Source organism: Rhopilema esculentum, chromosome 21 (assembly GCF_057945365.1).
Source record: "Rhopilema esculentum isolate cy_ngs chromosome 21, ASM5794536v1, whole genome shotgun sequence".
NCBI lineage: Eukaryota > Metazoa > Cnidaria > Scyphozoa > Rhizostomeae > Rhizostomatidae > Rhopilema > Rhopilema esculentum.
This window is the reverse complement of record NC_142835.1, coordinates 5,468,931-5,490,499: the sequence shown is the minus strand read 5'-3', so window position 1 is coordinate 5,490,499 and position 21,569 is coordinate 5,468,931. Positions and strand designations below refer to the sequence as shown.

Below are 21,569 nucleotides of genomic sequence, written 5' to 3'. Positions count from 1 at the left end.
AACAACAGATCATACTTTGCAAAAACAAATAGATGTAGCTTCTAAAAAAAAGTTGCTTCCAAAATATTCTTTTCTTTCTTTTAAACATATAAAAGTATAAATCACTAAAAGGTTTGATAATTCAAGCTGAAAGTACATTCAAAAAGGTCATTAACAATTGTCATTAGTCTTGGAAGACTAGAACATCATCAAATTTAAAAGGCGATTTCAGCCATCCCTCTTAACAATTTAAAACAATTTTGTTTTACAAATTGACAAAAAGAGAATTGATCAAATATATTATTTGCACTATATTTGCCATTAACCTTGTTCTGGAGAGACAGGGGATCAGAGTAAAAAATAAGGGCACAAGCTATTGGGCACACTTAGTAAATTTAGCAGGCATTGTATATCATCTACTTCGAAAAGTCAGTGAGATGCATTATATAGGCTTAACATGTAAGTTAAGGAACAGGCCTGGTATTGTTCACTTACTTTGCTGAAAACTAAGAAGTAAACAAAGTCATGACAATAATGCAATAACAAGTTTTTTCAAAGTTAAAAGAAAAATATCAAATTGACATTTTTATTTCATTGCTCTTTTACAAATACAAGCATCTTAACTTTTATTTGAAAAAATTACTAGTGTCTGCCATAAAAAGTGAAGCAATTCATGTTATTGACAAACTATTGTCACATCTAAAATTCTATCTCTATCCTTACTAACAGCAATCAATTCTAAATCTGCTCCATGTCAAAAAGCAAACTTTTAAGGCTCAAGGAACAGGCTTAGAGCTTATCATTCCTTTGTGTTTCTTTTTAATTATTGCTCCAATAACAATACTTGGGTTAAGATTTTCAATTTTGTTCTAGTTTGAAATATGCAGTATAACATGATGGATTGTTTTTGAAAATATCAATGCTGACAAGCCATTAATGCAATGAGAAAAAATAACAACAAATTAGCAATATTACAATTAAATAGGCTTTGGATTGATTGCTTGCAACTTTTTTGGGATATTATAGAAAATAAAATAAGCAAGACACGCTGACATTATTCTTGAAATTAGACATTCAAAATTCATCTGAAAAACTGAATCTATTTTCTAATGGGATTAAACAAGTTTTTACAAAATATTTCATAGGGTTTTTAGGATTAGGTAAGAACCTTTAGGAGAACCAATTTTTGTTATTTTCATGATGCTAAATGAGATGTTGAGATACTTTGGATTTCGCTCATAAAAGCAGAGGCATACAGTAATATCAGTTTTATGTGAACGAAAAGCATGCATAATAAATAAGTTCTTCTCAAATTCAAGTTGAAAATCAGCTACAGCAAAAGCATGAAGCTATTATCAAAAGCATTATTCAATTTCCAAGATAAGATCATCCTCTGCAACACTGTCTCCAGCTCTGAAGTAAATTGCTCGCACCTTAAAAATGGAAGGTTTTGTTTCAGAACAATATTGATTGCAATACAGAATAATCAATATGATGTTACAGTATGTATTGACATATCAACAGGATGCGAGGTACAGTGGCAAGGGCCAGAAGGCAGTTTAAGCTTTTCTCAAGCAGCATGTTTCTAGAAAAATATCAAATTTTTGCAAATTTATCTGCCAAATTTTCTGGACCTCTTTGGGTGTGTAACTTTTCCCCTTCCCTGAAAATTTCCTTTTCTGTTATATTTATAATGATACGATTTAATGAGCCAGAAATAGGTGGCAATGTGTCTGCTGTCTGTAAATTCTAGGATTGAGGACTAGTTGGCATCAAAGGTCCTTACATCTTTTTAGAACAAAATGGCCATGAAACGGAAGAAATGACAAGAAAATGTTGATATAGCTGAGTAAATTCCTATTGTTGACTTTCATATCTTAAATTGATTAATTGCATGGTGTTTCACATTCATTGCAAAAGTATCAAGAAAGGAGATATTTAGGGTTCTGCTGAATCTCTATTTGTATCCTTCTACTTGTATAATCTCAAGAACTATTTGAATCCTACAGATTATAGTGAATACTAAATTTTGCTGCATCAGCAACAAACCTTGCCATTCTTCTCAGCGCGCAGCATGTTCTGCATTTTCATTGCTTCAACAACAGCAACTTCCATGCCCACAAACACCTGAAAAAATAAATTATTTTCAAATGAGCTTTTAGCCTTATATTTTTAAACACAGGATGGTACAATAAATGAATGTTTTCACAGCTATGCCAAATTGTTCTCTGGTAATATGCACTTTCATTTAGTAGCAAACCTTGACCATGGTCAAAGTTTTCTGCTTTGCTCATTCAGTGGTTAACATCTGCTTCATTTCAAAACAATTTTAACAAATTTCATTTAATGTCTCTGTTGCTGAAAATATTGCTCAATTTTGCATTTAAAGCTAAGTGTTTTGAATTCTTAGCTGCAGGGATTGAATAACCAGCCTCTTTTAATAGCTGTCCTCCTTAAACTTTCGCATCTGCTACAATTTTATACATGTTTTTTGTTTGGTCTTTCAAAGCTTTTAAAGAATGCAAAAACCTGATAAAACAACTATCTTAATGTACAATGCCATAACACCTACATCATCTCCAACTTTGCAGCGTATTTCCCTCAGTGTCCCAGGCATTGGTGATCGAAGGAACGGAGTGTGGTCAGCCTAAAACAATGAAGTACAAACCAATAAAAAATGTTTCATCAAACAAGCATTTTTGGTTAAGAGCATTGAAACCTGAAATTTCAAAAATAAAATAAGTTGAAGCTATAAAAATCTACCTCTGGCTTTTCAGGCATGTGTTGGTGCAGTTGCTCTTGCAATTTTGTTCTCACAATAACAGGGAACTATAAAAGAATAAAGGCAGTACCATACTTTATATGAAAAAAGAATGAAAATAACTGACAGGAAAAATGATCCAAAATTTCAAATGGAAGGCCTCAAACCAACCAAGAAGCGAAGAGACAACTGACAAGAGGCCCGTTTGCAGAACTAACTTGGGTCTATAATCCTTTCAGTTCTACAAATAAACATCAAATAAAAGATGGTTGCTCATGAAAGAGCTGCTCAGGGATCTGCTGTGATTCTCAACTAGCCTGGATAGACTATGGGTGGGGGTGCGATTTTCTAAGACTTGGCTTGTAATTTAGCATATCTAGAACTGAGCAAGGGATCCCATAATGAGCATAGAGAATAATATGAAAATTATTATTGATATGATTCTTTGGTGTGTAAAGCTACAGATATGAGGGGGTCTACTTGTGTGATGTCAAAGATGATATAGAATGTCACTTATTAGATACTCTTGTTATAATGGTTATGGCATTAGATCTGCTAACAGAATACAATGAAAAGGTGCCAAGAATAATATTTGCAAGCGTGAACATGGGTCAATATGACTTTTCTTGAGTAAATAAACTCTTAAAAACATGTAGATATTATTTGATTCACCAAATAACAAAATACAGGGAAGGCTATGATAAGCATAAACAAAAAACAATCTTTATGGTGATAAGGTAGCAAAAAATCAAACCTTTGTTCCTTTGTGAATGATGTTGAATTGCTGACCAACATATCTTGAGAATTTCTAAACAAAGTAATGACTACTTCAGTAGGAAGCTACATATTTATGTGACACCTACTGTTGTGAGGTAAAATTAGTTGCAAAACAGGTTCATCACAAGACTTCAACAAGCCTTTTTCCTGCCCCTACTCAAGATTCCAAACATTTCAAAGAAAATTTTCGTAGCAGTTCCATCCAGAACTGTTTTTTTCAGATGATCCCATTATGCTGCTGCTAACAGTTCCATTTTGTACAACTTTGCCTGGTCCCATGTGAACAGAAGACCTAATAATACTCAGTGTGGAATTGATTTTGTGTAAATACAGCCTAGACCTCATATGGAAATTGACTACCCTTTTGTATCGATGATGCTGATGCTAATGCAATTCACAATGGAAACACAATAAACAAAACTTGGGCAATGATAAAAAACATCGAAGAGGCAATATTAAGATGTACAACTTTACTTTGCCACTCAGTTCTGAAATTTTGCTCTTTCTAATGCAAAAATGATACAAACTAGTAGAGGTTTATGCAAGAGAAATTTTCCAAAATTAGCGTTGAGAAAAGAATAACAGCAAAACATTTCTGCTGTTTGTCCAAGAGATTTTTGTTTAATTCTGGTAAATCAAAATATAATAAAATCATAATTTGAAATGGCTTTGAAAAAAGCAAAAAATCGACTTAAGCTATTTGCCTGTAACTTTTCAGAGTAAACAACTTAAAGTTACGAAAGTGAGTCAGACGAATGATCGTCAGACAAAAACATTTCTCTGTTTCAGAATGAATACTACTGTTTACTGATCTATCATAAAGTGCTTGATGCAGTATGGTAAAGCTGTACAAGCAGATTGTTCTTCTTTGCTACATCAAGTTTCATGCTTCATGAGATTATTAATCAATTGCTAAAACCATTCTCTCTGAGGGTATTATTATATTCAATTGTGATGTCCATGGAGGTTTCAGCAATTTCAATGATTGTAGTTGCTAATTAGGGGGCAATTATGTATCGATTTACTGACGGTTAGACAATAGAAACTTCATTTGACATCAGCATTTTGAAAAAATTTCAGGTCTTTTATTTAGGATGTAATTTTTACTATCGATAATAATTACAAGACTGTCTTCTAAACAAATTTAACATTGTTTAGATTTATTAGCAGAGACCTCTGCCCTTTTTCTAATCGACAATTTGATAGAAAATTCTCCTATTTTCTGTTTTGTTTCTGTACTATTTTCGTACATCTCATGCTTGGTGTTTTAAGATGGCTAGAGGAATACAGTTTAAAAGTATTGTCATTTAGCAGTTTAAAACAGAGTAACGCAGAGTAACACAGTTTAAAAATATAAGCTAGACCAAAATGAGATTACTGCATATTACTTTCTGAATTGTATACTCAAACATTTTATAGTATGCTTTGGTTCAGATTTTTTGTATTTTCCAAAGCCAGTTTTAATTTTTGCACCCTTAAAATTTTTTTGCAAAAATAATTTGCTCTAATAATGTTTTCTTTCAATATCAGAAAAAACTAAAACTTAGTTCTTAGTTCTTCCGATACTGGTCAGTCACTCTGAAAAATCCTTAATTTGTTGGGAGAGGTTGATTGGAAAAACATTTAAGTGGGGGATTGGGTGTTCATTTGAACAAAAATCACATTTTTCACCAATGAAGGTAAATTGTTAAACGCACCTGAAATACGCAAGGAACGCCATTAACTTCTGCTTCCAACAAAGTATTTTGCTTTGGTGAATGTGAAGTGAAAACAATATCGACTCCATTGATATTTGCCTGTAAAATCATAACTCTGTGATGTTAGCCCTATGATGCTGAAGGTCGGAATTGCATCAAGCAACATGTTAAAATTATCTTGATAACTTCAGAGCAACTATTTGCTAAACTTTAGCCATAAAAACACGTCCAGATCCACAATTAAGATGCAAAAACGTTCCCAAAATAGCCATCAGCAATGTAAAGTGAAATCTATCCAAAAATGAATATTAACAAGCAAACCTTATATGCAAATTAGGTTAAATTCTATTTGGTCTTTCTGTAAAAACACTTAATTGCCCACGTAACTTGGATTTAATCTAAAACATATGTTTAAAACTTGCATCACTCATATATTTACTCACCTTAATGCCTTGATCAATAATTTCTACAGCACACTCGAACTTCTCCCCATCTATGGTGCAAACCAGCTCAAAAGACTGCAGGTTTCGTTGGCTCGTTAATCTGAATTGTGTAAAACATAATAATGTGGTCATTATGTGAATGCACTCTAGCCTTCGTTAACAAAAAAAAACAATTATATGTAAAACTGTCATTGGGCCCGGAAAACGGTTTGAAAAAATCAATGTTCGAGAAATATAAGGTCTTTATTAAGGAGACTGGACGTTTATATTAATGGAATTTTGTATACATATACTGTTGTAGTCATCAAAAGCAAAGTTGCGACCAAAATGAAAACAATCTGTTGTTCAAAGAGCTATGGTATATCTGTTCCCATAATAGTACATTCCTGGACAATCCGTGTTAAGATTTTGCATCTCCCCTTTCCTCAGTTTGGTGTTGATATCTCTGGTGTAAATACATGGGATGGTTTGACTTTGTGTGACTATAAATGTTTTGACATTTGCCTCAACAGCTGTGGCCAGGATTGTAGGTTCAAAGCTACTTTATAATCATGTGTCCGTATTAGATCGACATCTTGATGACTAGATTCTGAGATTGATTTTTGCAAAATACACTGAGCCACTTCATAATTCACCCTTATAACTTATCGCTTGAATAACTTTAAACTGGTTTCTTTTACTAATTGATGGATTATAGTCCAAATCATAAATTCATTGTGTTAAAAAGAAATAAATAAATCTCTGCAATAAAATTATGATACAGAATAGAATGGCTATGTGATGACATCATTAACATTTAGATCGTTCTATTATTGACATGAGGCCATATAACCTGAAAACCTTCATCAAATAGCTCTAAATCTACGAAATCCTTTAACCTGGTACAAATTGGCTTAGATATGGCCACATGGGGGCAAGCTCTTATTCTGCCAAAGCACTGTAATTTGGTCTTCGTTCCAAAATCCTGAACCAAGAAAAAAGGACAGGAATCAATTGGCAAAATTCGGGTCTTTCACTGGCAATAAGATATGTTACGTCATAATTTGACCACTTTATAGAACTGGTAATAATTGATTAAATATGTACGTTGCGTGTGGTACTTCATCCAGAATAACGATAATACAGTTAGCAAATAAATTTAGTACCAGAATGAAAATATAATAGTTTGATTGTTAAAAACACGACGTTTCGAGCATGTACTCATTAACCAAACGTCGGATAACGAGTACATGCTCAAAAGGTCGTGTTTTTAACATTCAAACTATTATATTTTCATTCTGGTACTAAATTTATTTACTAACTGTATTATGGTTACATTTGATGATGACAACAATCTTACTCACCGTGACTGATTCAGGTATTCACCAGCTCTGATAACCCGATGAACATATTGATGGCATGCAGCAGCAACCAATTCATTCTTCTCATCAAAAGTCAAAAACCTACCTAAAAATCCGCAAAATACAAACTTATGCTACAATGAAGCTTTCAGGCGCCTGCAAAGGTTTGCCATATAAGGAATAATTCCATATATTTTCTTGGTTTATGCTGCTGAAGGTTTTTAAAACCTTCTTTTAATGTAGCCTAGAATAGGTTAGCAAAATTGTCATGGCAGGGTTATAAATTATGGATAAGACTGAAGATGAAAACGTAGTTCCAAATAAGAAATTATCACTAAAACATATATTGGATTCGGAACCGTTCTACTGCTGTATCTTTCAAAGCAAAATCAACAGAATTGCATTTTTCTTTATAGCTACCACGAGAAATCCAGAGAAACTGTTTTTCAATCTGTCTTAAAAGCTTTACCATCTACCAGGAACATCTCACGATACTTTGCCCTTCTCAGCAATATAACCAAATATTGTTGACCATTGCTACAGATATATTTAATGTATCATACAAATGTGATGAGCAATGACTGTTTGCAGTATACTTGGTATTCAATAGTTACTAAAAGACATTTTTCATTAAAGCAGATAACACGAGCTCACCTTTAAAACCATCTTGATATTCTTCATTCAAAAAATCTGTTGACAAATTCCCAGCTAGGAACGATGGTCGATCCAAAATGTCTCTAAGCAAGGAGATGTTGTGCAACACCCCTGAAAATTTGCAACATATAATGTACCATGGCTTCAATACAAAAAGCAAATTTGAAGTGTTGATATTCCTTGAATTAAGGGCGATACACAACACGAAGAGATTAGCCAGGAAGATTCATTATTAAGGTGACTGGCATCGATTAGAATCCAAGCCATTTAGAGGCAACATTAAAGAAATGAATAATTAAATAAATCTGAAAAATAGATAAATGATAACTTGAGTTTTCATAAAGTGAAAAGTTTTCATCATTAAATTTGACACCTACCACGAATTACAAAAGAGTCAAGAGCTTTCTCCATCGACTCGATTGAGTCATTTCGTGTCTTCCCGTACGTGATAAGCTATGCAAGAGAAGCAAATAATTTGTGAATTACACATGACAGTTATGCTTTTTTAAATACATTCATGGGATTTTGTAGAAATTGAACATGTAAATGAACGACACTGTATACGTTTATCTGAGTCTAAAAAGATTGCTGTATCACGGTTACAAATTACGAGAAAAAAGTAGCATCACAAGGAAATGATATCAGGACTTTGTCAAAATATTTGAAATGGCAGCAGCAAGACTGAAGACGGATTCTGCCTTCTTATAGGTACCTAATTATTCGACATTATTTATGTGTTTTTCTTACCTTGCAAATCATAGAATCATAATATATGCTTATTTCCTGTCCTTCCATGATGCCGGAATCACAACGTACCTTTAGGAAAAATTCAAAAATTTTAAAGCAATCTGTGAAATACCCTTTAAAACAAAAAATATCTTAGCAGTCAAGTGTAAATATTAAACTGATTATTTGGCGAACAAAAAATTCCAGCATATCGCAAAATGACCATACTGGAACCAAGAATTTCTGGGAAAGGGATTTTTGTCTAGTGACAACTGATTTTTTTTACACAATACAAATTATTTGTTGGTTTGCAGTCTCAAAATTGCCTAGAGTAATCTTTGTTTCGAAACGATCAGAGGGTCAGCATTGTTTTTGTCCCTGAAAAACCGCTGCCAAATCTTTACTTAAACAGTCTTACCACGAAAGCATGATACTATCATTACCGAAACATATCAGTGTAAATTTGATTTAGCAACAGCTTTGTGGCTTAATTAAAAAAACAATCTTTGAATTTATGACGTGGGATTTTTAAGATATGAAATCTGTAGCTAGACTAGGGCAAATTGCAATAAATATAGCGGTCAAATAACAAGTACGGCTACAAAAAAGAAATCGTGATAGTAGAATTCCGACTTCTATTTTATCAAATGGATTCACGTCAATAGAAGTCGGAATGCTACTATCACAATATCTTTTTTGTCACCGTACTTGTTATTTGTCTGATTATCAAGCTGCGTTTTCCAAAGTCAGAATCTATTAAAAATATCAGATTGTGTGATGTACAATGTAATAGAATTAAAACTAGGAATTTAAGTAAAATTGTTTATACTAGGAAAAGGTTTGTTTATTTTTTCTAGAACAATTTTACTTATATTCCTTGTTTAATTCTATTAAAAATATAGCGGTAATCACATTTTCAAGGTGATCAGGTTGTATGTACTGGAAAAGGCGGCCAGTTGATGGCAAACCAAAGCTCTTGTACGGATCCTAAAAAACAAACAGAAAAACATATTATAGAAAAAACAAAATAAAAGATACCACAAAAGATATAATATCGAACACATCTGCATATGTGACATTCCTGTGAAAGTTACGTTTTTTGGTACCTTTCAAATCTTGCCTAAATTAATTAACAACGGAACAAACGTATACTCCAATATCATTCTCCCAGCGCATGGTCATAAAAGAGATTATGTGATTCCGCAGTTGATACCTCGGCATACACTCTGCATTCCAATGCCCATCCGTTCAGTTGCACATCCTTTTGCTCCAACGGTAGTGGATGCCCTAAAAGTTGGAGAAAATTAGACCATTTTAACTCAAATATGACTGATGATACATGTGACTGAACTGATGGACCAAATGACTTGAACACTAGTGTCAATTTTGAGTGTAACGTCTTTTTTATTGTCACATAATTGTTGACAGATTTATATTGCATTCGTTTACACGTTTTTCTTATGCTGACAGCCCACGCTATATAAGCACCGCGTGAACATGGGATGTGATTTAGAGAGCTTTTTGAATAATACTTAAAGATATATAATCTACAAGGAAAAAAGAATTGAAGTTATCAGTAACGATAATAGGGTTCTTGTGATTTCAATGAGATGAATAGATGTAAAAGATGAATTTTGCAAGCAATGAGGACTTTCACAGAATTAAGTTGTCTCCATTTCTACAGAATAGAACTTCGATTTGATTGTCGAATATGATTTCAAAATAAATTTAACAAGCTCTAACTCATGCAGCCTAAGTGCATTGCATTTAAATGGGTATATTACTGCATCAAATCAAACAGAGATGGTTCACGTAGCTTAAAACTCTTCGAAATGAGCACTGTCAAGCACTTGAACTCGAATAAAATAAAATACAGAGGCAAATACGTTGTCATGAAATGCTGTTGCAGAAGTACACTGTGATGAGTAAAATTCTTACCGGCGGCAGACCTTAACATTAGCTCAACAATGTCAAGACCAGTGATGTATTCTGTGATCGGGTGCTCAACTTGCAAACGTGTATTCATTTCCAAGAAGTAGAAATTCTTGTATTTATCCACTAGAAACTCAACAGTTCCTGCAGATGAGTAGCCGACCTCCTTAGAAAGCATGACAGCTTGTTCACCCATGGCTTTCCGGGTCCTGGGATCCAGAAATGGGCTATAGAGGAATTAAAGACATGGTTACAATATAGAATTCATTGCTCATCAAGGCGCAATTCTCAAGGATAGTTTAAATCTTAGGTTTAAAGAATTGGCTTACCTTGGTGCTTCTTCGACAACTTTTTGATTTCGTCTTTGAATTGAACACTCTCTTTCATTAAGATAGCACTAAAAAAGTAAGTTACAGATAAGGATCGTGAAAAAAGGGTTTTTAAAATTCGTTGAAGATTTACATATAATTACAATTAAAATATTTATAAATGTTTTGTTATTTCTTGCAAAGACATCAGTTGATACAATAGCCTTTATAGATTATGTAAACTCCTGTTCGTTAAGGTGATGTATCCTAACCTTTCTAAAAGGTTTTTAAAGAAATACATATGGAATAATTTCTACATACTACATTTCCGTGCTTGTCTCCTATGACCTGTTAAAATAAAAGAAAAACTGATATTTGGATTTTTGACCTGTTACTGGTAACAGCAAATCGACTTGATCAAAATCTCGAAAAAGAAGCAACAGAAGTATAATACAATTGGGGAGTGTTCTATAAGAATAAAAGAATATATTGAAATTAGCTGCTTTGGCAAAAAGCTTTTAGACAGCTATGGCGTAGGCACTTTGCTAAAGGGCTTATCAATGACTCAAAAGCTGTTACTTGAGTTTAGTTTTCAGCTTGATTTGATAACAACCTACTGTTTGCAAGCCATTACTGCCATTACCTTAGTATACAAATTTCATCACAAAAGCTGTCTACTTATCACAATTTGCAAAACCTTCGTCGATAGCTCTCTGCATATTCAAACTACTTTCTTACAAATTTGAAATGAATAAGGTAAAATTACATGTACAAGAAAGGCTGCAGGGAGATTAACAATTAAAGGAAACTTGAAGTGTAAGGGACATAAGATAACGGAGTGTGTCAAAATGATAGAAAGAAAAACAATAGAGAAGAGAAGGTAAAAAGGTATATGATAGAGAAGATCAAATAATGGGAATATGGTAACATAACACGGACTTCAGTATTTCCTTACTTAACAATAGGAAACTTCACCTGCATTTCAATATGCCTTGGATGCTCAATGAACTTTTCAATCAAGAGCCTGTCATCGCCAAAACTTGATTTTGCTTCTTGTGAGCTCAGGCGAAACCCTTCTCTGTAAAGATGTGGTTCTTTTAATTTTCAGAATAATACCAAGGCAATCATTTTGTAAAAGAGAATTTAATTGATATGTGCGGGTGCAATGTATGCTTATACAGTTGATATTCATTAGAGCAGGGACCAGCTACAAGCAAAAAATTGAGGCACCAAACATTCAAGGCATGACATCTCAGTACTAAGCATAAAATAGATACAGCTATTTGTGAGCAAATCCAAATTAATTTAAAAATCTTTTAGAAATGACTGATGATTATGAAGGCTTAAAATTAACGTAGCGATTAAAATACGAACTTAAATGATAATTTAACTCTTTAAAAATATAACAGAAAATTTCTAAAATGGAAAAGTTGTGAAATAATCTTTTTGCCCAAAAAGATGAAAATGAGCTTATTTTCTAGGGATTTTCAAGACGAAACTTTCTATCGATAAATTTTAAAATTTACGGAAGAAGGTGCGTTTCCAAAAAGCCCACCTACAAGCTACATGTATGGACTACCTAAGAAGTTCAGGGGAATGACAACATGACCAAAAGTATGTAGGTGATGTAGGTGAAGGTCGCTGCAAATTCAATGAAGGTGTAAGTGAAGGTCGCTGCAAATGGGCAAAACATGGTGGGTGAGAAATGTATATACCTGATCTGAGTATCATTATTTGCAATTCTCATTCCTTTTCCTCCACCACCTGCGGAGGCCTTTATCATGACAGGATATCCTGCAAAATAGTAGCACCAAAAAGATCAACGTATGAGGTAATGCAGGATTGCATGAGTTTTACCAATTTTCGTAACCCTACACAACGAATGAATTAGTTCGAAGTACGCGAGTTGGAATTAGACAAATTTGACTGTAAAGGTTGGACGAAAAAGAGGTTTGGAGATATGCATTAATCTTGAAGTAATGTCCATCGAGAAGACGGAAGAAAAAATCAAACAAAGAGACAAAGCGGACAATATCAAATAGTTAAACAAAACATATTTTGGTAGGAATCATGCGGCTCTTAAAGTGTAAGTAATCGAGTATTCAGATACATATTCACTAACATAAACTTTTTAATTTGAAACACATGAAATACCCTGGTATTCAGAGCAGAGCAGCTGTTCATAATATATAGAATAAATTAAGATCGATCAGGGATGAAGACTTTAATAAAAGAAAGTGAGGAACATACCAACTTCCCTGGCAATGGCAACAGCATGATCATCATCCTAAAAAGGAAGAAACAGCGAAAAAGCTTAGAAGTATAGAGATGATGCTGGTCTGGACTCATCCAGATTTATGACGGGGTAGGTCACTCAAAAAACGAATAACGAAAATCAAGATGAAAAATTTATATAAAGACATATAACCGTTGATTGACAATTTGATATTTCAGGAATCAGAAAACAGAAAAACTAATAAATGTTTATTCTAGGCCAGGTTTTAGTTAATATAAGCGTTCACAAGCTAATTTTGCTATTTTATCAGGTAAAACAGCTTTAGCCTTGTAGGCAACTCTGACGGAGCGAATAATGCAGTATTGCCTGAGAACAAGTTGTATGGATTTCCTATGTCAATTAAAAGTGATTTTCACTTTTCTTCTAAAGTTAGCAAAATTTGTGGTAGATCTTTGGAATCATTTTAAAAGTGATTTTTGCAAATAGTATAATGGTAAATATTCTTGAGAGACAGCTAACTGCGAATTGTAGTCACTTGCCGCCATTGACATAATGTCGTAAGTTCTACGGTTACAACAAACTTGTTTGTGTCCTTAACCTTGTTACAACAAACTGTTTGTGTCCTTGCATTAGAACCTAAACATGAAATTCGAACACTGCCTCTTGCTATTATTTCTACTCAGGCCAAATTCTTTATATTTTTAACACTTCCTGTTATCACAAAATTCAGGTGTCAAGCATAAACAACATAAGCCATTCGTTGCAAATAAAATTTGACATTTGTTACCTTGATCACTCCATCAAAACCAGGAATAGTACTGACAGATGCCTTCAGTGCTATTCTTTTGCTTTCCAATTTATCTCCCATTGCTTTCAAGGCAAATGGAGAAGGACCAATAAACGTTATACCATTTGCTTCCTAAAACACCCAAAACCAATAATATATAAGATATAACTTTTTCAAAGAAACATGCAGAGAAACAAACACTTTCATATTATCCTTATCTCTTCAATGAATAATCCTATGACAGGATTATCCAGTGAAATCAAATACTTCAGGTAAGAAGCACAGTCTAAACCATGTACATACGGTACGCCAGATTTCTCGTATAAAGACAGTAGTTCTTTCCTAACATTGTTAACACAACAATGAAGTAGCAAGGCTAATCAACTTCTTTCTTCGTTCTCACTTCCCTAGGGAAGCAACTAGTTTGCTACAGAATAAACAGAATGAAGATGAAGATTCCAGTTATTGTGGTATCTTAGAAAAAAACCCATAAGCTTCTGTGCTTTAATCGCTTGATGACCTGATGATGAATTCAGAAAAACGATTCTAAACTTTTAGGTTATCCTCCTGATTGATTTTGTACTGTAAAACAGGACATAGAATGGACACAGGTTGAATAAAAACATGACACCATGGGTCTCGTTGACAAGATAGACTAATAGCATAAAGAGACCTGCACTAGACCTGCAATAGTCAGATAATCATGTGGCTGACAAATACATGAGAGGCCTGATACTGTCAAAAAGGTTGCGATAAAACTTTATAGAAAGGGCTTACCAGAGCATCGTGAAACGCTGAATTCTCAGACAGGAACCCATAGCCAGGATGAACCTAAATTCGTGAAAGTGTATTGCAATACAACTTCGCATTAAACTAAACCATTTGTAATCAGCTTTAAAAACGGAGGTTGTTTTAGCACACAACAAATTTAAGAAAATTATGTTTGCAAAGAATGATATTATACTTTTATATGACTAAATTTTAGGAATATCGTTCATGATTATCTGCAACCTGCAACCTGCATTACAAAACTACTTATAATATCAACATGCTAGTTTTGGTAATTTTTGTCACTGTAAGGACTGAAATATTTCACTTTGTATAAAAAATAACATCAGCAACATGAAAGTAAATAGAGATGAAGGAAAGCTTGTTATGTTTTTAGGGAGTTCTTTTGTGATGCTCAAAGGGTTGCAAAAACACTTACAGCCTCTGCGCCAGTTTGTTTACATGCATCAATAATGGCATCCATTCTAAGGTAACTCTGGGCAGATGGTGGTGGCCCAATCAACACAGCTTCATCAGCCAGGTGACTATGCATCTAGATTCAGAGAACAGAACTTAAGTTGTATAAAAAAAATAACATAACACTATTGTGCATTAAAATACAAACAAATATGCAATGCAACTGATGTTTCACAGGAAATAAAGATATGAGAATAATCGGGGAAAAAAGCTTTTATTGTTAGTTTCTTACATAAAATAATTTAATGGCCCTTCTCATTCACTTTTAATCAAACATCAATACAGGCTTTTGAATATTTAAATATTCATAAATTAAAATAACTGCATTGAAGATCATAATAAGCTTAAACTAACTTAACCTAACTTAACTACTACCTTATTAATACCTATATTTTCAAACAGCAATGTATTTGACCTTCCTTCTTTAATTCTACTTACAAATTTCTTTATCGACAAGGAATTAAAATGCTTTCTAAAAAATTGGAAGGAAAAACAATTTATCATCAGCAGAATCATCACATTTGCAATTTTATGAAAACATTTCCTGAGGTGCCATTGGTCAGAGATTTCACGATGACTAGATAATTTTCAAGACAAAACAATTTTCAAGCTCAGGATATTGAGCCTTTATTATCAATAATTTGTAAACAAACAAAGTGAAAGATAAACTCACAGCATTGGCATCTGCTTCAGAATAAACAGCCACAGTTTTGATGCCTAATCTTCTGCATGTTTTTATTATCTGCAAAATTAATAACACAAAAAATCTTTCAGTGATCTGGCATCATTTTGAATACACCTGTATATTGTAAAATTGCTTTAAAGTCGGTCAGAAAGTGCTCATTGCTGTATAGGATGAGCTGTACATGCATTGGTTTTTAGAACAGAATGGCTCTGCACTGGAAAAATTTCCAGTTCAATGCATTATGTGATCACCTTACCCTCAAATATATGCATAAAATCACCATTCCTTACAAATGATAAATCACAAATAAAGACATAATCCCTTGCACAGCCATTTGAGCCATTTGAGCTCTCTCTTGTCAAATCAATTTAATTCAATTAATTTTTTTAAACAAAACTATGCTCTCAAAAATTGCAATATATAATCACAACAAGGCACTTTTGCAATATATTTTTGCCATTTTTATTAGATTTTGAGTAAAAATGCTGCTTGCAAAATGTTTGACAAAGAAAATGAAAATTCAAAGTCACTCACCCTGCATGCTATTTCTCCTCTATTAGCTATTAAAACTTTGTTGAAATACTGAAAAATAAAATCCTTATTTAATCTATTTAGAAAATGCCTGATAAAAGTTTAAAATTTGAACTTTATTGGGAGTCAATTATAGATTACGCAAGGAATTTCCTTGAGCCTGCAACTGCCCAGGAATTTCTGTTGTTTGACTAAATCTAGCAAAGAAAAGCTCCTAATTCATTCTCAAACTGTGATTTACCTTTGTTTATATAAATAAGCCGCTCATATAACATTTAATAATGTTCTATTCTTCACTTTATATTGAAAGATTACCTTTTCTCCATGAATCCTAGATGTAGAAAACCTCTGTAATCGCTGATATGCCTGAAAAATAGTTTTAAGTTTTATAAATCTAATATTTTGACATATTTGAGAGAATTAGAATAATACATTTTACAATTAATCAGAAAAACATGGTAGAAGGATTGACACTTCACTCCCAGATCATTACAATATTTTTAGTAAAAATTGTAAACATGTAAAACTTTTTTGGCCTGTACAAGTTCACCTTATGCAAGGTTTCCTTTTGCAATCCTACAGCTCCTCATTCTCACTTCAATGTTCAGTTGTTTTATGCAAAGTTAAGAGTTGCAATGTTGTCCAATGCATTTAAGATAATAATGATATTTAACTCGGCATTTGACATTTTTTGCAAGAGACAAAACGACATATATTAAGCACCAAAATTTCCAGTGCCAAAAATTTTGGTGGATTAAATTTTGGTGGAAAACATTTCGGTCATAATTTTTTAGGTGTAAATTTCGGTAAGAACTTTAAAAATGTACTCCATACATGAAAAAGCGCATTAGACCCTTGCCAAAGCATAACCGCACTCCAGTTTCCAGCAAGATCTCAGGTGTGCGCAAGAGCAAAATTTCAAGTGTGCAAGTGTACAATTTGATATAAGTGTGCACTTCATTTTGACACATTAGCAAGTAAAGTATAAAAGAGCAGAAGCCAAGGATATAAATTAAGAAGCAAATGCAAGATTATGTTGATCTTGAGGAAACTTAATTCTTCATTTGACTGAAGCAAAATGACACACCCATGTCATGCCCAGGTCTCAAAATGTCACAGCCTTTACCAGCTGTGCAGGAACATTTTAGAAAAAAGTTGATGCCGAATTGCTGCTACAGTGGAATGTGTTCATCCAGGGTGGAATCTATATAAAGCCCATGCCAGATATATGGCAACATACTTTAGAAAAACAATGGGAAATATCCAGCATAAGCTCCATGGATTTCACACATTGATAGGAATGCTCAATTTTTAAAACAGAGTAATTTTTATATAGGGCCTGACATGAAATTTTCAGCACAGGTTAATTCTAACATGAATATTCCAATCATTTAATCCATTTTGGCTAATATGAAATAAAAATTTACAGCGCCAACTCCAATCAAAGATCAAGAAAAAAATATAGCCAAATGATGAAAATTTGTTACAAATTTATACAAACTAAAGCTGTACCTAATAATAAGATAATATGAGGAATATACTTCAGCATTAGAAATATGTTTTTAAATGTGCTTTAGCAACAAAAAAGACTGTATAAAAAACAATTTATCGCCGCCAACTTTTCCTTCGAAAAATCGCAAATACCTCTCTGCAATCTAAATAAGCACACTTGCGTAAACGAAATCCTGAACAAAAAATTAAATTACATTTGAAAAACATCCTGTACAACAGGGATCATAGCGAAAATGAACATATTTTCTGGTCTAGTCCTTCCAATATCTTATCAGAATAAAAATTGACCACGTGTAATTAAACAGAAGCATTAGATTTTCTCCCAAAACATCTCAAACATGCTTTATGCACACAGCAAGATACTTAAACAATCAGAATAAATACCTGTGCTTTTAAAACACTGTTGCAAACTAGCTTGCTAAGATTAACTTGGCCAACAAATTGTCTGCCAGCCAAGGCACCTTTTACAACTGCCGCCATTTTGGAATCGTTGTCCGAAAACCACTCCACAACAGCAACCGCGAACTGTCTGAACAACCCCGTCTCCGAATTTGCATATTTCTATGCGGTTTTGACAAGAATATTGAGGCACGAAATTTTTGAAACTTAAAAATTAGTAAAGAACTATAGCCATGATCTAATTTCATCGACAATCAAACTACATATACGAGTTATCTGAGCAGGACAAGAGTGACTTTCACTTTCACGCAAAAAGCCTGAGGAACACAACACTCATTAAAACAAATTAAACTTATAGGTACTGTCATTCGCAAAGTTGAAACAGGGGCTTGCGCCTGGAAGCGCCAAATAAATCGATTTTTCACCCCAACCGAAAGAGTGAAATGTCTTGAGCCCGGCAAAAACAGAGGATTTCTTCTAATATGGGGAGCTATTTCAAGGAGTTGCATAGGAAGGTTATCTCATTTTTTTTCGAGAATCCCTGTCACAGGCATGAAGTTAACTCTGGAAAATGTATTTGAAAAAGCACTGACAAGAATATTTAAAATGAACCTGGAGCTTTCTCAACAAATTTTCGTGAAATTTTAGAATTTGGTCCGTCCACAAAAAAAGCAAAAAAAATTGACAGAAGTAAGTTCTTGCAAAAATCATTTGAAATCCTGTTGTAGCAAGAATCCAAGCATATTTTCGTCGCTACTTAAATGGTTGGCTATATTTTAATACCGTGGCATGACCAAGACATTTCTAATGACCAGAAAAATACCCCGACCTTGTATGGCAACAGGTAATTCCTTGTTAGAAAATTTATCGAAAAAATATGTTTCAAACCATTTGGAATACTGATAAAGAGTATATTTTCGTCGCCAACAAAATAGAGGATTCTGTTTTTTCTATCAAGATCCCCACAGAAAGAGCAGGTTGCAACGCCTTGAAACGAAATAACTTATGAACGGTGGCCTCTGATTGGCCAACATGTAAAAACCATTTGATTGGGCAAATAGAACAAATTTACCCCTGCTCACGGAACTGGAAACGCCTGAAGCATCTTGGATCCATCCAGCTAGGCTGTTCATCCACAGTAATATCTGCCTTCCCCTGATTCTCTTCCCCTCTATCTGTCCAGTTAGTGCCAAGTGATGTCATTCTGATGTCTTTAGTCTTGAAATGTCTAAATAACCTCATTAATAAGCATTTTACCTGCAACGGTTTAAACGTCAGAAAGATAGATACGGCAGATACGGTGACAAGTTTCACAGAAACTCGTGCAGATCTTCTATCTTTGCTCAACATATTCTTTCAAAATGGGATTTTATAACAGATTTATAACAAAATCCTGAAAACGGGAGTTTAGGTTTGAAATCGGGAGAACGGGAAAATAACTCTCAAATCGGGACACTCCCGCCCAAATCGGGAGAGTTGGAGCCTTTGCAAATTGAAGAAAACAAGTAACCAAAAATTGACACAAAGATATGTATCAAATAAACTCACTCTCTTTAATTTAGCAATCACCTTTACTATATTACAATGTCTATTAGAAATTTACAATATCCCAGATGGAAAAGCCAATTTTGCGTCTGCATTTTTTATCAACAACAGTGATTATCAAAACGCTACGACCCTTATAACAAGAATGCCACTTCAAAATAATTGCTTTTAAAATGTCTCTACTAATTTTAAAATAGCAAGATCTATTGCATAAAAGTGAATAAAAATCAGTTCTTTCTATCAGAAGAACATTGTCCAATTAAAGAAGATCAGGGAATTAGGAGGGAATTTCTAACAAGCAAATCTACTCAGGAAGGGTGCAAACCTTGAAAGTTTTTTTATGAATTACGTTTGTTAGAACTGACGTTGGTCAGAGTTATTCCACGGATAAGTATGGATTGATGAAACTCGTGCTAAACATGATTAATGACGAGACATTTCAGGGCTTGACAGATTTCAGGGCTTGACAAATGAAGTAGCTTAGTTGAATGACTAGCATTCAGGAGCCACTGAATCAACAAGGCTGTTTTCAACTCATCCTGTGCGAAAATAGCCTATTTCTAATAACTATCATAAACTTTTATGAAAGCTGGACTATGGTAATGCGCATCAGTAACAAAAGCCATACAAAGCTATACATTAAAAAAATACAACAGTATTAGACATTCGCCACTCAAAAGTGTTAAACATCACTTTAATTTTGATCAATTCACTTGCAGAGCTGTGAGACCTTACAATGATTTTCCAAAGTCTTTCATTTATGCCAATTTCCCCCACGATTGAAAGTTTAGCTGGTAATAGTGCACATAAACCTAGTCGTTTTCTGCATTTCATTGTTTGTGCTAGCAACCAGATGCTGAGGAGTGGCTTGCAAAATCGCTGAACCTAAGGATATGTTCCACAACGATTCCTCATTCTCAGGAAACTGTACGAAAACAGTGCCAACGGCGGCGAGTTCGTCTTCTGTGAATTCAATGGCCATCGGGTACATGGTAGGCAACCGATCGCGCTTACCCTTGCGATTCTTTAAAGAAGCAGGGACTTCCATGAGTTCAGAGTGGATTTTTGTATAAGTAGAGATAGGTTCATTGCGCTCGCATTGCACTGTGTACAGAGAAAAAGGTCGGCTGGCCATTGTTTCCAAAGCCATTTGCTGCTGCATAACAACTTGCCGCCCATGATGCAGCTGCTTGATTTTCCACAGCAAGAAAAATAATGACAGAATAAGAAAGAAGACTGAAAAGAACACCGTGAAAAAGACGAATAAATCGATCTGGGAAAGCTCTTGTCTGAAGTAGATCAGGCCGGCAGTTTTGACATTGTCTCTGTTTCCGCGCGTAACAATCCCGACATAAAAACGATCGGAACTAAAATCAAGGTACTTGTATCGAATGCCAATAATCACTCTGCGCTGGATTCCTTTAACCAAAAAGATCCCCCCTTTGTATTCAGTGTACATACTTGGCGTATCTGCTGAAGCGTATACTTGGTTAGCTTTGGGGACATATGGGTGCACTGTAGAGCGTGTTGTATTTGAAACAAGGGGTGATTCACGACGGAATCTCGCCGAACTTCCATCTTCTTCCACCACCATTTCGGGAAAACCATTTTCAATCACAGTTTCAGTTACAACGTTCCTTCTTGCGCGAGAGTGTAATGTTGGGGACAGCAAAGTGTGCTCCCCTGACGTGTGGTTCACATCTACAACAAACACACTATCGACAGTTGCTATGTACAAATCTAGCGCACCTTCAAGGATGTCAACGGTTAAGCGTATGTCAACATTCGTAAACCTTGGAGGAACAGCGAAGAACATGGTCCTGTTCGGCAGAATACCTTCAATAACCGAATCACTGCCAACTCGTAGCCTTTCATCTCCAATTGTCAGTGACTGCTCGTTTTTCATTATCTGAAAGCACTGGCGGCCACCAACTGGATTGCCATAGAAATCCAATGACTTGCATTGATTACACTAAATTGAGAATAGACTAGCATTGAGAAAGATATCTTAC

General features: G+C 34.2%; 2 protein-coding genes across 2 annotated transcripts in view; both read right to left on the bottom strand.

Moving 5' to 3' along the window:
- Nucleotides 1-35: 35 nt before the first annotated feature.
- On the bottom strand, nucleotides 36-18,156 carry LOC135684565 (propionyl-CoA carboxylase alpha chain, mitochondrial-like). Its single transcript, XM_065200177.2, has 26 exons — nucleotides 17,998-18,156; nucleotides 16,417-16,467; nucleotides 16,105-16,152; nucleotides 15,559-15,627; nucleotides 14,848-14,961; nucleotides 14,418-14,471; nucleotides 13,641-13,772; nucleotides 12,868-12,904; nucleotides 12,333-12,411; nucleotides 11,593-11,695; nucleotides 10,939-10,965; nucleotides 10,639-10,706; nucleotides 10,316-10,536; nucleotides 9,591-9,664; nucleotides 9,290-9,364; nucleotides 8,399-8,467; nucleotides 8,029-8,104; nucleotides 7,652-7,762; nucleotides 7,001-7,103; nucleotides 5,658-5,757; nucleotides 5,215-5,313; nucleotides 3,495-3,548; nucleotides 2,743-2,808; nucleotides 2,552-2,626; nucleotides 2,029-2,106; nucleotides 36-1,412 (listed from the first exon to the last, which is right to left on the bottom strand). The coding sequence occupies exons 1-26, from the start codon at nucleotides 18,091-18,093 to the stop codon at nucleotides 1,344-1,346; spliced, it is 2,148 nt and encodes a 715-aa protein (XP_065056249.2). The 5' UTR covers nucleotides 18,094-18,156; the 3' UTR covers nucleotides 36-1,343.
- Nucleotides 18,157-19,542: 1,386 nt separating this feature from the next.
- The window catches only part of LOC135684561 (multiple epidermal growth factor-like domains protein 8), a 30,588-nt gene continuing 28,561 nt past the window's right edge, over nucleotides 19,543-21,569 (bottom strand). The window contains exon 30 of the mRNA XM_065200174.2: nucleotides 19,543-21,529. Within this exon, the coding sequence (XP_065056246.2) occupies nucleotides 20,345-21,529 (1,185 nt within the window). The 3' untranslated portion in view covers nucleotides 19,543-20,344. The remainder of the gene's footprint in view (nucleotides 21,530-21,569) is intronic.